Below are 16,511 nucleotides of genomic sequence, written 5' to 3'. Positions count from 1 at the left end.
AAATAGAGCTAGATACACAAGATTAAATGATACCTGGGTTACAGTGTATGATTAGTAAAAAAAGCTGTCAGAACATTCTTAGGTCGTCATTCTACAAATGGGTAGGTTAAAGGGCCAATCCCGATAATATTTTGGATAATAAAACTGGTTAATTTTGTGTTAAAATCCCTTAAAATCCTCTACCTTAGGTCCGAGCAACTAACTCAAACAACTTAAATCTGTCAGTCTTAATCTGGAAGTGGGGACCAGTGCCCCCAAGCTGTATTTATGCAGTGTCTGGATAAAACCAGACTTTTATTTTATACAAATAATGTGTAGGTGAAATTTACCTTTCGTTATCAAGTACAGCGCATGGGTCATTCATTGTATAAACCTCTAAAGGAAGGGGAATCGATTATCAGGTCACCCAACGAAAGAATTGACCCAAAATCTTAAAAGGGTAACGTGTCTGGATAAGCAGTTTTGACATTCACGTCCAAACGACTCAATATTTTGAGCTGGAATTTTGAGACAGAGTAAATACACCATTCCTCTATATTTTGGCGCTTAAATTTCATACGTACCCCGACTTTTATTTTTGAGACTCTGTTCAATTCGGGATAGTCTCTTTAAGCGTACATGTAAAGATGTATGCAGGTGACAATTCTATGGAATACAATTACTGCTTATTACTGAGCTTGATAATAACTAGAGAATCCTAGTCAAAACGTGGTTCAGTAATAAACAGTAATTATATTCCATAGAATTGATAATAACTAGAGAATCCTAGTCAAAACGTCGCCCAGTAATTAGCAGTAATTATATTCCATAGAATTGATAACGACTAGAGAATCCTAGTGGAAATGTCACTCAGTAATAACCTGTAATTGTATTCCATAGAATTGTCACCTGTATAACCTATTCATTTACTAAATGCCATTGAAAGAGAGAGAGAGAGAGAGAGAGAGAAATGGTGTTTAACGTCCACTCGACACAAACTAGGTCATTTCAGGACTAATGTACGGTTTAACCGAATTTCAATAATTCAGTTTCGCATAGGGGTCTTTAGCAGTGGGGGGAAACCGGAAGACCCGGAGAAAACCCACAAGGTTGGACAGGTGACCCTACTCCTTGTCACGTACAACCGGGGATTCGAAACCACGCCAGTTGACTCAATGACAGGCCTTATGATACAGCATGCTCGTGCTAACCATTAGGCCATTGAAACAATGTAAAGATGTTGCAAGAAAATCTTGACATTTGGTTGATTGTGATGCATTGCCAGGTAGAAAATCTCTGGGTTTATTGTAGAGATGAGTAGATTTAATAGAAACATCAGGCCACAAATGTTTCCATGCCAATCAGTATTTACAATTAAAATACAGGTGTGACGTCATCCTTTGATGTTGGTGTATCATTATTTCAAATAATGTACAGGCAACGTGCTTACAGTACGTTATTTTTATACTTGATGTGATATTGGACTGGCGTGATTTTGTTGAGATGCACGCGGAATATAGTGCCTGGTCTCGAGCAAGACATTGCGTAATATATTGAAACAAGACTTGGACTAATGTCCTAGTGTGGTATCAATATATTACATAATGTCTCACTCTTGTCTATTAAGGGGGGGAGGGGTGGATGGCCTGTTGGTTAACACATGCACGCAGTATCATAATGTCTGTCATTGAGTCAACTGGTGTGGTATTGATTCCCCGATTGTACGTGACAAGAGTAGGGTCACCTGTCCAACCTCATGGGTTTTCTCCGGGTCCTCCGGTTTCATCCCACTGCTAAAGACCCCTACGCACAAGCGAATTATTGAAATAAAATTGAACCATATGTTAGTCCCCAAATGACCTAGTTTATGTCGAATAGATGTTAAAGCCCATTTCTCTCTCTTGTGTCTATTAAATCACATTACGTCTTTCATGTATGCTATATCACAATTTTTTATACGCCCACATGTCCTTAAAATCTAAATTCCTTAAATATTTAATTACTGTATAAGCCATCAAAGGCTTTATAAGAATAGACTCGTTTTTTCAGGGATGTTATATAATTCATAACATAGATAGAAAGATCGAACAGCATGCTTTTGACATTTTCTATTAGTCTGTATCCCGTGTGGAGTTGCGCTATATAAATGTTGACGATACTGACGTAATATTTGATTGTCATTGCTCCGTCAATAATGAACATTGATTATCAAACGGCGTTTAACTCGCTGTATTATAACGCTGGATAAATTGTTTATTAATACCTCTATTGATTATCAATCGACTATTTTCATTCTGGATGCATTTTGTCTACATAATGAGTCATCAGACTTGCTGTTAAAAAGAAAAAAAAATTGTCATCCCCTTTGATTATGAAAATAGTTTGATTGTTGATTATTTATACCTATATAGTTTTACGTGTCTGTCATGTGTCTCTTGTTAGTTTAAACAATATTTTATTCAATAAACTGAATTGGATTGAACAACAGGCAAAGGCCTATATAAGTTCTCTCTCTCTTGTTGAATCTCAGAATAGATTAAACCAATTCCTATCAATTTTTATAGAGTTTTATACTAGTTTAGGTTTTCCAAGTATGATTCCCCATTTTTAGTAGTACAGGAGAGGGGGTGGTATAAGAGAGACAATGCATAGTTGTTTGGATAGGACGAAAAACTACATGATTCAAATAGAGAGAGAGAGAGAGAAACGGGGTTTACCATCCATTTCGGGACTAAAATATGGTTCAATTTTATTTCAATATTTCGCGTGCGAACGTAGGGGTCTTTAGCAGTGGGAGGAAACTGGTGAACCCAGAAAAAACCCACGAGATTGGACATGTGACCCTACTCCTTGTAATGTCAACTGGGGAATCGAAACCACGCCAGTTGACTCAATGACAGACCTTATGATACAACGCGCACATGCTAACCATTCGGTCATCCACCCCCCCAAGATTGATTCAATGAAAGATGTTTAGATCTAAAGTGCTCAAGTAAGACCAATCGACCCCCGCAAGGCTATTTCGAGAACCTGGCCTCGAGTTCACTAAGCATTCTCAGACTTAAGTTAAGAATTTACTCAACTTTCAATCACTGTTTATGAGAAATATCTTTGATCCAGAAACACAAAACTTTGCACATAGTTTCTTATTGATGTATTTGATACATTAAAACAACAAAAGAATTATAAATTCTTAAGTCTGAGAATACATTGTGATTATAGATGCTTTGTAAAGCCAAAGCTTTATTCTATTATTAAGTGCAGGGGGACTGCACCACACATAATTTACACAAAAACAAATATACGGACAAGACATATTACGCAGAACTCACAAACAAACGCACAATTCAAATAAAGTGAATGGATCCGGGGGCTAGCTGTAAGCGTCTACTGCGCTGTACAGTCCCGGGCCTGTATAGTGACACAGACACAGAAGTAACAATCCCTTTGAAACACAGCTTCATTCTAAGTAGTAATCCCTTTAAAATAATTTGTCAGTAATTTTATTATTAATTTGAGTTTTATTCTTTTGTTATGTTTTTGCAGGATGATGCATTGAAGGAAAAAGAAAATGAATGTGAAACTTTGAAAACAGAGTTAGATGTTGAAAAAAGTAGAAATGAAGAATTGGTAAGGTTTTACATCGATATTAAATATTTTATAAACATTTAATGGTCCATGCTGTAAAAGGGAATGACTGTTTAATACATCTGTAAGCCTTAGAGTGCTGATCAATGTGAAAATTTAAAGTTCACCAAAATAGCTTAACATTTTTTTTTGAATAATGCAAGTAATTATGTCAACATGTCTTTTCCATAAGTATAACACGAACCCGAATGTCAATATTACCTGCAACAGGTAATTTCAATGTTAGTAACTTTCCGTCAATAAACAATCCGTGACATCATTTTAGTCCTTCTGCTCATATTCGAGTCTATATTTCTATAAGCAGAGGGACGAAAATGACGTCACGGATTGTTTGACGGAAAGTTAAGACTATCACAGAGAGAGGCAGAAATTACTAACGTGGAAATTTACCTGTTGCAGGTTCATCTTATACTTATGGAAAGGATGTGTTGACATAATTACTAGCATTATTTAAAAAAAACAAATTGAAACTTTTCCGATGACCTTTAAGTCTCGGAGTATTACTACCTCGCTATTGGCTAGAGATAACGGACTTAAAAAATTAGAAAATTCTTCAAAGAAATTTGTGATTGATTTAGATGAAGAGTGATAAAGGGCTAAACAACGGATTATTTTACTTTAGTAATTCGAAAACTTTCAAACATCGCACTTGTAGGATTTGATATGGTTATAGTAGATTTACAGATTATAGTTACAACCCTTCCTCTTCTTTTCTTCATCACTATGTTAATAATAAAGGTTCTTATAAAGCGCTAAACTCCAAACAGTATTGTTTGCTCAAAGCGCTAACAAAGTTTACAGGAAACAGTTATAAATATGAACACTGAACAAGTAAGTTTTGAGTTTTTGTTTGAAGATGCTTAAAGATGGAGCAGTCCGTAGATGTAGAGGCAGAAAGTTTCATGTATGTGCCACATTATAGGCAAATGATCTGCAGCCAAAAGTTTTCAGATTATACCTTAGAACAGTTAATAAACACTGGGAACCAGAACGGAGTGAACTAGATGGAGACTATTTATGAATTATATTACATAGATAGCCTGGTGCTGTGCCGTGTATACACTTGTTGTGACAAGTGTATAGCCTTGTGAGACAAGTGTATAGCCTTGTGAGACAACTTCAGCTATAGTTGCTTGATCAGAATCATCCGGTTCCGAGTTCACAAACTATCCTCATACTAAAGTTAAGAATTTAATCAACTTTCAATCACTGTTTATGAGAAATATCTTTGATACAGAAACATCAAACTTTGAACATAGTTCCTTATTGATGTATTTAATATATTAAAAGGTTTATAAAGGGCTATATTTTAGTTAAAATAAGATGAACAATTTTGAGTAAAATCTTAAACATGCATTATGCAAGAACTAAATCTGCCTATCGCAGGTCTTTCTTTAGGCCTTTCTTATCTAAATTTTTAATTTGGCATTAATTAACTTATCCAGACCATAACCAACACTAGATGTCAAGGCTAGCCTTCAATATCGACTGGATTAGAATCCTATATGCTGCAAACTCTCATTGATAATTAAATAAAAACATTGGATAATCTAGACTATGCTTTTTAACGTACTAACTTTAGTAATGATGAACGAGGCTAGGCGGAATTTTACAAAGCTGATATCTCAGTTCATAGTGGACCAATTTGACTGAAATTTTCAACAAATTACCTTTACATTATCTAGTTTTTAACTATTATTGCAAGAACTGTCAACTCGTTATCTAATTTCCTATAATGTATCTTTAAGTCTGAGAATGCTTTGTGAACTCAGGGCCTGGAAACCATTTTTCAGTTATAACATCCAAATCATTATAACAGATATAACTATGGATTTCATGAGATTTGTTCCTAACAGATGTACACTTACTCTTGCTGTATCGTCCGAGTGGTTGGATGGCCGAATGGTTAGCATGTGTGTGCTGTATCATAAGGTTGTCATTGAGTCAACTGGTGTGGTTTGGATTCCCCTGTTGTACGTGACAAGGAGTAGGGTGGCCTGTCCAACCTCGTGGGTTTAATCCGGGTCCTCCGATTTCCTCCCACTGCTAAAGACCCCTACGCGCAAGCGAACTATTGAAATAAAATTAAACCATATGTTAGTCCCGAAATGACCTAGTTTGTGTCGAGTGGACGTTAAACCCCATTTCTCTCTCTCTCTCATATAAAGATTACATTTATAGGGTCTAAGAATTAGCCATTTATACCATAGCTTTAAGTAATATTAATAGACATTCCTTAGTCTCAGAGCCTCCAAATCAATTCCAGGATTGAAAATTAGGAAGGTGATGTGTCAAGGGAGATAACTGGTGTATAATCAGATGGGATCAGACTACTAGTAATCCTCTCCCCCATTGACCACAATGTTAAATCCATGCCAATCCTTATACTATTAGTGGGGTTGGATGGTCGAATGGTCAGCGTGTGTGTGTAGTATCATTAGATCTGTCATTGAGTCAAGTAGTGGGATTTCGATTCCCCAGTTGTATGTGACAAGGAGTAGGGTCGAGTGGACATTAAACCCCATTTCTCTCTCTCTTTATTTTAACATGGGGTAAAAGATAAGAAATGGTTTTAAAGTTGCATTATGTAAGATAGAGAGAGAGGGGGAGAGAGAGAAGAGAGAGGGAGAGAGAGAGGGGAGAGAGAGGGGAGAGGAAGGAGAGAGAGAGAGGGGGGGAGAGAGAGGGGAGAGAGAGAGAGGAGAGAGAGAGAGGAGAGAGAAGAGAGAGAGAGAGAGAGGGAAGAGAGAGGAGAGAGAGGGAGGAGAGAGAGAGGGAGAGAGAGAGAGAGGGGAGAGAGGGGAGGAGAGAGGGAGAGAGAGAGGGAGAGAGAGAGAGGGGGAGAGAGAGGAGAGAGGGGGAGAGAGAAGAGAGAGAGTGATGTGGGTTTTAACATCCACTCAACACAAACTAAGTCATTTCGGGACTAACATAGGTTTCAATTTTATTTCAATAATTCGTTTGCATTAGCAGGTGTCTTTAGCAGTGGGAGGAAACCAGAGGACCCTGAGAAAACCCACAAGGTTGTCAGTACCACTGGGGAATCTTTTATCCTTTAACATTCTGATGACCGCAATATTTATAACCACAAAGAGTCCAACAGGTCCAAATCATTTGATAGAAAGGAAACAGCTGTAATTTCATGATTTTCTATTTCATTTCTTTCAGGAAACAGATCTTCGTGAATTGGCTGCTCAAAACTCGCAGTTAACGCTTGATATCACACATTTTGAAAAACGATTGGTTGAATTAGAAGGGGTAAGTACTGCTCTCCTAAGGCCTTGGCCCTTATTAATGAAAACTTAAACTATTTCAAAGATGCAGGCTTGTTCTTCTAGATGTCATTTTAAGAATTGATTGTTTAACCCTTTAACTGTCAAGACGTTCCATATGGAATGTTAATCAGGAGGCCATTTTGATGGTCATGACCTATAAGTAAAAATGACACAAAAACGTGTAAAATATATTTTATACCACTGAATAGAGGAATTCAAGACCTTTCCAAAAATATATATATATATATATATGATTTATTCTTAGATTTAAAGAGTTACAGGATATATTCTTGACTAAATGTTTTTCCTAGTCGAAACCACAAAACAATCCAACAGCTTTAAAACATTAGTACAAATATTAGCTTTTATTAGGCAATGAAGAAGCTGTAATTCTCAAAACGTTTTGATTTATGTTTTTGTGAAAAAGGCCCCTAATTTTACCTGGGATGTTAGCAGCACACCCAGCTATAGTCCTGCCACAACAGTTTCATATATATAACATTGCACAGACAAATTAGAGAGATAGTCCAATTCAGGGCAAAGTGCTGATTCCACCCCTGGAATATTACAAGGGCAAAGTCCTGATTATTACCAGGTCACCCAGTATTCTTTAAGTGGCTATGTCTCTAACTCAATATCATCCAAAGTCTTACATGTCGAAAACACAAATTATTTGTCAATTCAAATCAACATATGTTGTTATCTTACTGGGAAAAGGTAGGCTTCTGATATCCAATATTTAAGACAAAATAAACATTTTACCATTGGTACACGAATCGTGTACCATAGTGCGTTTCATAGTCATCTGTAACAAGTGACCAGAAAGAGCGAAGCTAGACATATTCCACAACTCATGTCATACGGCGACGCCATAACTTGTCTGGAGAGCATGTGCAATAGACTGGAATAACCAGACGCTAGAAATTTCTATTCCATTGCGACTCATGCCGTATTTCGCTGGACCTTACTGATTTGAAATTAGAGTCAGAATGGAAACAATTGAATGTAAATCAGTTCATATACAATCAGATTACATTATTATATGCGTTGCGACCCATTTCGGTCAATTTCTTGGTCCCAAATATTAGCGATTTAGTTCCTTTAAGTGTCATTTAGTAACTGGGTAGATAAATAAACTATGACACATACTTATTGAAAAACAGCTACTAATGTATTATAAGGCGACGACGTTTCGAAGAGTATTCTCGCAACATTATCAAGCTAATATTATTTTTGAAAAGTATTCTTTCAACGTTATCAGTTAGCTTGATACTCTTTGAAACCTCCCCTAAATAAATCAGTAGCTGTTTTTCCATAGTTTATTTATAGTATAGTTAGGGGCGCTGGAACCCGGTTACCAGGGTATACAAATGGTACCCTGCCCTTTTCTGGGGTATACATGTAATGTATACCCATGCCCTAATGATGAAAGTTTTCAACCTTTTTACTAGTCTATTCATTTTTAAATGATAGATATGTAATTGCTCTCTGGTTGGTCACGAGCCGTCTCACGCACTCACATTATCAGTTATCAGTGCATGCCTTGGCCAGATGAATTGCTCATGATACGAAAATTGTGAATAATCTGGCTTTTGTCTCTTTCATTATCATGTATTTTAAAGGGTTTTATGTTGGAATTTGGAATGCTAGAGGCGCTCTAAACAGCGTTCATGGAATTGACAAATTTCAAAATTTTCTTGACGCCGGGGGGAGACACCGCCCGACCGTTCCCGATTTAAATAGATTAATACACGATTGTCCTTTAATAATTTAATTTAAAAATGGATAGTCCTGACTTAGTCTCGAATAACAGGTGCCGTTGTTACGATAATATACAATCTATGCCATATCTTGTCAAAACTTCAAACAGTGATAACTATAAGTACTTTGAACAAAACATTTTTTTTTTCGAATACAGTTCAATATCTTGACTATCACACCTTTAAACAAAGCATTTTATTTTTTCAATACAGTTCAATAATTATTGGCAGACGGCAATCCGATATATTGATTTTTTCGTCTTCTATTCATGTCACATTCAGGTACAATATGTCGTCTGCTTCAAGCAACTCTATTTTAGAACTCAAGTCTCTTGTGTTTCACTCTTGTGACTAAAAAAAAAAAACTATTCGTGGAAAAGTGTCTGTTTTTATCCAAATCTTTTTTTGGAATTGAACTTGTATCTATATATGTCTACTTGTCATGTCTGTTTGATCGAGAAGTTTACGCGGAGATAAGCATCGTAATCTCCTAATAGCGAGATACTTGGCCAACTCTGGAACCATCTATCTCTCATTAGCTTCTGTAATGATTTTCTATCAGCACTGAAACAATTCTTTGCTTCGTTAGTTTTTACAGACAGGAAGATGTACACCCAGTGTATTTTATTTTTCTTATGTTATCGTTAATTATTGACGTTCTAGTCTTTGATTTATCTGTTTAGTCGTATTGCCGAGTAGCAAGAATACTTGTGTCAGTCGTGTGGTGTTTAATTTGATCTAAAAAGGGGAATATAAATTAACATGGATATGTTTTCGTTGTAAATGTTTTTAGAATTCAGAAATGAAATTAGGTTTAATGTCCGTTTTTTTTTCTGCACCAAATGAAATGAAATGGGGTTTATACTGTTCTGCTCCTATACTCCATTCAGTGGGCTATGAGGAAATTTTGCCTGGATAGTGGCGGTAAGGCCTAGACTTACATCAAATCCCAACTGCCAAGGGATCTTTTACGTGCATGCCATTGTATGCACGTGACCTTGGTTTTTTGTCCCATCTGAATGACTAGACAGCTGTCCTTGTCAGGCCCTCCGTCTTTCACCACTGACAAGGGAAATTTTCTGCACCAGCCCAATAAAGACCTGGGGGCTGTTTCACGAAATTTTAACTAAGATAAAATCCAAATTTTAGTAATTTGATTGGATAATATTAGTTTGATTTTAGTGCTTAGCCAATCAAAATTGAAGTATCGACTAAAATTGGGATTTTATCTTTAGTTAAGATTTCGAGAAGCAGGGCCCTGGATACACCATGTAGTGTGTGCTAGGAGGGAATTTTACCAGGCCTGTTTTCGACCTCTTAATGCTTTTTCGGACATAACAAGGGTTTGTTTGCCATCGAAACACACCTGTCACTCAATTTACACTCTATTAGTAAGTGCAGGAGGACCGCACTACACGTAAAACAAAAATCTACAAGATAAACCTGCGGACAAGACAGAAAATAGACGAAGAATTTAGTAAATACAGTAAAAATATATTAAAAAATTAGGATAAAGCCAAAAATTAGAATTAGGATTTTTAAAGAATTTAACTTTTAAAAAATAAATACAGTAGAATTATATTAAACATTTGGGATAAAGCTAAATATTGTCATATTCTTTTGGAAAGAAAAAAATATCTTGCTATGTAGATATCTGTAATAAACAATAATTGATCAGCTGGCAAAGTTTGGAAGTGAAAGCCCCGGGGACTACTATGTGGGAAAGTTTTAAATTCGCAAGACTGTTCCTTCTCACGTACAAGGTGAGAGGGAAATTGTATTTGACATCCACTTGACACAAACTATGTCACTTTGGGACTAACATATGGTTCAATTTTATCTCCATAATTCGCTCGCGCGTAGGGGTGTTTTGCAGTGGGAGAAAACCAAAGGACCCGGAGAAAACCCACGAGGTTGGACAGGCAACCCTACTCCTTGTCACGTACAAGCAGTGAATCGAAACCACGCCAGTTGACAAGCCAGGAATGCATAGCAAAGACTTGCATAGATCTAAAAGAACATTTTAAAAAGAGTAGGTGGGCAAATAGTCATATATCATTGTATAATGAAGATGAAGGAGAAGTTTGTCTTACAGTGGAATAACATCATGGTGTATCGTTAATTTAAATACGGGGTGAAAGAGAAGAAATGGTTTTAAAGATGCACATTAAAGATGCATAATGTAAGATTTAGATACAGAGCTGACCGTTAATGAAAAATTAGATGATTGTATTATTAACATGGTGTTTAATTTAATCGTTAAGCGTGACGTTTTTAAAACGTTAAACACCCTATTGTGTAATTAATTTGACGAAGTGACAAAGAACTTCGTACTATGTTCTAAGAATAGGTTGGGGAAAATACCTCCAAGGCGTTATATTACGCCCTATACAGTTGTCCAGGACGTTATATAACGACCTACGGATTTAATGGGTTAAATATGGGATGAAAAGGAAGAAGTGACTATCTCGCAACCCCATTCTAAACTTATGTTGGATTAGCCTCTCAAGCACAACTGCGTTAACTTCTGTAACGGGCCTCTTTTTGATCTGATTTTGATTTCGTTTTCTAACTTAAATGTTAAAGGGACTTTATTGAAGATTAGATAAAGAGTTGGCAGTTCTCACTATAAAAGTTAATAAGTAGATAATGTAAAGGGAATATGCTGAAAATTTCAGTCAAATTGCTCCACTCTGAACCAAGATATTAGCGATTGGATTTTAGGCCTAGTCTCGATCATCATTCCTAAAGTCGGTACGATAAAAGACATAGTCTCAATTATCCATTTTTGGATTTAATCATCCATGAGCTTTGAGCATCAGATCGGATTCAAATCCAGTAAATAATGCAGGCTAGCGATGACATCAAGAGTTGATTAAGGTCTTTTCATGTTAATAAATGTCAAATCAATATTTTATAAAACATTTCAGTCCTAAAGAAAGACCTGCAATAGGCAGATTTAGCTCTTGCATAATGTATGTTTAAATAATCAATCTGAGTACATTTTAGCGTGAACATTTGATATTTTCAAAAAAATGCAATTGACGCCAGGAGATTATGCACCATTAATATTTTTGTTTTCTTAATCAAATGCTTAGTATTCTGTCTGAGTACATTTTAGCATGAACATTTGATATTTCCCGGAAAAAAAAATCTCGACGACACAGAGACTTTAACGATTGAATACAACATACATAGATTCTGTAATTGGATTTAAGCAGAAGGAACAGAATATTTATTCCTGCGAGACATCTTTCTTCTAATATCATACACAGATTGGTGATGAATTTTTTACACTTAACCGAAATTTTGAAAAATTATTCATAACTTTTATATCAGGAATGATAAATGTCAAGACCCTCGTTTTTGTCGTCTGCCTTTATACACCGCTGCAGAAATCTGTCTTTGAATTTAGATAGAAATTTCGATATAGCAAATTGTGTTAAGAACCGACCGGGGAAATAACTGCCTTCCTGAAAGATACGAGAGTCGCTGACATTAAAGTGGTTTTCTCTCTATAACTGCTCACCTAAGTTATAGCTCGAATACAATTGAGAAGGAAATGGAAATGCTAACTTCGTTTCTGAATCGCTCTTGATTGAGACTCATTTTACATGTGAGCGAGCGCGGAGGAAGCGAGAAACTATAGAAAATAATTCACATTATCAATGAAACCTAACACACAATATGAAGACGTCCATATCAATTAGATGTAAAGGTATTGGGTTTTAGTTCAATGATTATTATCGTACAGCTTCCTCTCGGCTCGTATTTCACGATAAAATATCATGATATGGAGTACACAGCCTTCATATTTCTCGGTAACGACTGGTTTATCATGCTTGTCTTTCTCAATCACGATTACAACTACCCAACACTTGGTGCAGAAATGTGGGATGAAAGTTAAATGCCATTTCATTTCATTTCATTTGTACACCAACAGCCACTTCGTAATTTGTACACCAACACCCAATTGGTAATTTGTACAGTACACCAACACCCACTTGGTAATTTGTATACCAACATCCACTTGGTAATTTGTACACCAACATCCACATTTGTACACCAACATCCACTTGGTAATTTGAATACCAACAGCCACATTTGTACACCAATTTCTACCTAGTAATTTGTAAACCAACAGCCACATTTGTACACCAACATCCACTTGGTAATTTGTACACTAACAGCCACATTTGTACACCAATTTCCACCTAGTAATTTGTACACCAACAGCCACATTGGTACACCAACATCCACTTGGTAATTTGAACACCAGCAGCCACATTTGTACACCAATGGCCACATGGTAATTTGAAGGGACCACCCAAATATATGAGGGAGAGAGGGGAGGGAGACTTTGGCATCTAGTCTACTGGATGCAAACTAGGTCCTTTATTTTATGACTTAACATGGTTTATTTTATTGCAATAACTTGCTTGCACGTTGGGAGGAAACTGGAGGAGAAACACCTGTGTTATATGTACCAACTTAGGATTGAAAGTACACTACTGGACTCAACGACAGACCTAGATGAATGTGTTGTTATACCACTTAACTTTCATTAGAGACAAATTTTGAATTAATATTAACTTTAAAAAGAGACAAATTTCAAAATAATATTAACTTTCATAAGAGATGAATTTTGAATTAATATTAACTTTTATAAGAGACAAATTTCGAATTAATATTAGCTTTTATAAGAGAAATTTCAAAATATTATTAACTTCCATAAGAAACAAATTTCAAAATATAATTATTGTAATGTTTGTTAAAGATATCTAATCAGGACAAATTTCAAAATATTAACTTTCGTAAGAGACAAATTTCAAATTAAATGAACTCATTATTAAAAAGATATCTACTCTATAATTAATGACAATAAAAAAAATTACTTTTAAGACTCAAATGGCCTAGTGATTCCATGATGAATAAAATAGATTATTTGTTATGGAGTGTTTGTTAAAGTTATCTAAACAGGACAAATTTCAAAATATTAACTTTTGTAAGAGACCAATTTCAAATTAAATGAACTAATTATTAGAAAGATATCTTCCCTATAATTAATGACAATAAAAAAATTACATTTAAGACTCGAATGGCCTAGTGAGTAGCTGATGAATAAAATAAAGGGACAAATTTCAAAATATTAACTTTTGTAAGAGACAAATTTCAAATTAAATGAACTAATTATTAAAAAGATATCTTCCCTATAATTAATGACAATAAAAAATTACATTTAAGACTCAAATGGCCTAGTGAGTCCATGATGAATAAAATAAATTATTTGTTATGGAGTGTTTGTTAAAGTTATCTAAACAGGACAAATTTCAAAATATTAACTTTCGTCAAAGACTAATTTTAAATTAAATTAACTAATTATTAGAAAGATATCTACCCTATAATTAATGACAATAAAATATTACTTTTAAGACTCAAATGGCCTTGCGGTGAGTCCATGATAAATAAAATAAATTATTTGTTATGGAGTGTCGACCACTGTTTGGTCCATTATCTGCAGAAAAGTAGAACTTTAAAACCCATTTTTGGATCGCCTGTATAACCTTGTGGGTTTTCTCCGGGCTCTCCGGCTTCCTCCCATGGCTAATTACTCCAAACAGCTTATAGAAATTAAACTGAACCATATGTTAGTCCTGAAATGACCTAGTTTGTGTCGAGTGGACGTTAAACCCCATTTCTCTCTCTCTCTCTCTCTCATTTCAAATTTCCATTATCAGGAAATTAACACCAACACACATGCATTCATCATCTTGCATGTTATAAAGGCAGCTAACCATTGCTATGGCTAAAGCAAATGAATTCCTAGTTCTTCGATATCTAGTAAACAAATACCCACTCAAGTGGGTGGATCGTTTGTTTAAAATTTCAAAACATACAATCTTGAAATAAAAGCTTTAGGGAAGAACAAGCAAGTATGGTTTGTTTTTTAACTTATTTTTTTCCCCTGCAAGAAATATTAGGAAATAGAATTTTAAAGGGGACATGGTTCTAATCTTTGAAACCTTAAAATACAAGAATATGGGGCCCCGAGTTTGCAAAGTATTCTCAGACTTAAGTTAAGAATTTGCTCAACTTTCAATCACTGTTTATGAGAAATATCTTTGATCCAGAAACACAAAACTTTACACATAGTTTCTTATTGATGTATTTGATACAATAAAACAACAAAAGTTTTATAATGGGCTATATTTTAGTTAAAATAAGGCAAACAATTTTGAGTAAATTCTTAACTGAAGTCTGAGAATGCCTTGTGAACTTAGGGCTGGGTCTAAAGGATGTATGGCTCTTTTCTTTGGAACCATAAAATACATGTAGACGAAAATGGGTCTAAAAGCAAATATTAATGTAATATGAATGTATTAAGTGAATTATGTTCAATTTAACAAAAGTTATTGTAGTTTCTGATCAATTATGCATAAAATCTGTCATTGAGTCAACTGGCATGCTTTCGATTCCCGGGTTGTGCAAGACAACCTCGTGGGTTTTCTCTGTGTTCTCCGGTTTCCTCCCACTGCTAAAGACCCCTACGCGCAAGCGAATTATTGAAATAAAATTGAACCATATGTTAGTCCCAAAATGTCGAGTGGATGTTCAACCCCATTTATCTCTCTCTTTATCAATTATGTTCCTTTACGCCTGCTTTAATCTACATGATTTTTTAATCATTAGTTTGTCATTAGTGAATCAGCCATTACGGATAACTTCCGCATTGTCTTGTAGAATACGTTTTGCATTGATGTAGTATAACAGAAGATACATATTCGGTTGAACAGAACAGAAGATACATTCACTTATTAACAGTGGGTAAGACGCTGGCTCGCTAGCCAGGAGGTCGGGTGTTCGATCCCTGCATTGGCCGAGAAAGTCCATCCCGATTTTCCGGCGTGGTTTCCCCGTGTCAGTGATGCAGGACGGAGGGCCTGACAAGAACAGCTGTCTAGTTGTTCGCATGGGACGAAAAACCGAGGTCCCGTGTACAAATTGGCGTGCACATAAAAGATCCCTTGGCAGTTGGGATTCGATATAAGAGTAGGCCAGGCGCCGCTGCCCGGGCAAAATTTCCCTCATAGCACACTGTATGACGTATGCCCGTCTTCATTAGCCCAGTTTAGGAGCAAAACAGTAGGACGTTAAACCCCTTTCATTTCATTTTATTTCTTTGTTTATTACAGGAAACCATAGAATACATGACTCATGTTCTGATTATAAAATGTTCATTGTATTCATATTTTAACGGCAAGATAACGAACACCAATATGGATTGCAATAGACCATCATTGAATTCTAATTTGTTTCTTATATTTTAAATATTATGGAAAATATTGAGTTTAAGCTCCGAAGAACATCAATTCAAATTGATATGGCCTAACATATATTTATTTTAAGATGATAAATTGTGTATGTCCTCCCATTTTGTGTGGGATCGTAACTGTTGAAGAAATAAATCTTTCTGTGAACAAGAAACATATTTGTTTTATACGTTAATTTGAAGAGAAATCATTTGTTTTATATAAAACCTGAATGCAGAATATTCTTCCTAATTCTAGAAAATCTGATATCGTGATGTTTTAAGAAATCTCTCTCGACTCTCTCTAAACAGTACTGGTTAAGACAGGTTTGAAAAAAAAAAAGTTCCAATGTTTTAAAGGCATTTGTTTTACTGCCAGGGGGTGGATGGCCGAATGGTTAGCACGTGCACGCTGTATCATAAGGTCTGTCATTGAATCAACTGGCGTGGTTTAGATTCCCCGGTTGTACGTGACAAGAAGTAAAGTCACCTGTTCAACCTCGTGGGTTTTCTCCGGGTCCTCCGGTTTCCTCCTACTGC

The 16,511-nt window shown here is 35.7% G+C and overlaps 1 protein-coding gene across 1 annotated transcript in view; it reads left to right on the top strand.

Annotated features, from left to right (window-relative positions):
- Positions 1-16,511, top strand: part of LOC126823322 (peripheral-type benzodiazepine receptor-associated protein 1) — a 220,852-nt gene that overhangs the window by 145,730 nt on the left and 58,611 nt on the right. The window contains exons 7-8 of the mRNA XM_050552083.2: positions 3,526-3,609; positions 6,796-6,885. Of these exons, the coding sequence (XP_050408040.2) occupies positions 3,526-3,609; positions 6,796-6,885 (174 nt within the window). The remainder of the gene's footprint in view (positions 1-3,525; positions 3,610-6,795; positions 6,886-16,511) is intronic.

Source organism: Patella vulgata, chromosome 6 (genome assembly GCF_932274485.2).
Source record: "Patella vulgata chromosome 6, xgPatVulg1.2, whole genome shotgun sequence".
In the NCBI taxonomy this organism is placed as follows: domain Eukaryota; kingdom Metazoa; phylum Mollusca; class Gastropoda; family Patellidae; genus Patella; species Patella vulgata.
The sequence above is the reverse complement of the archived record's forward strand: the minus strand, read 5'-3'. Positions and strand labels throughout refer to the sequence as shown.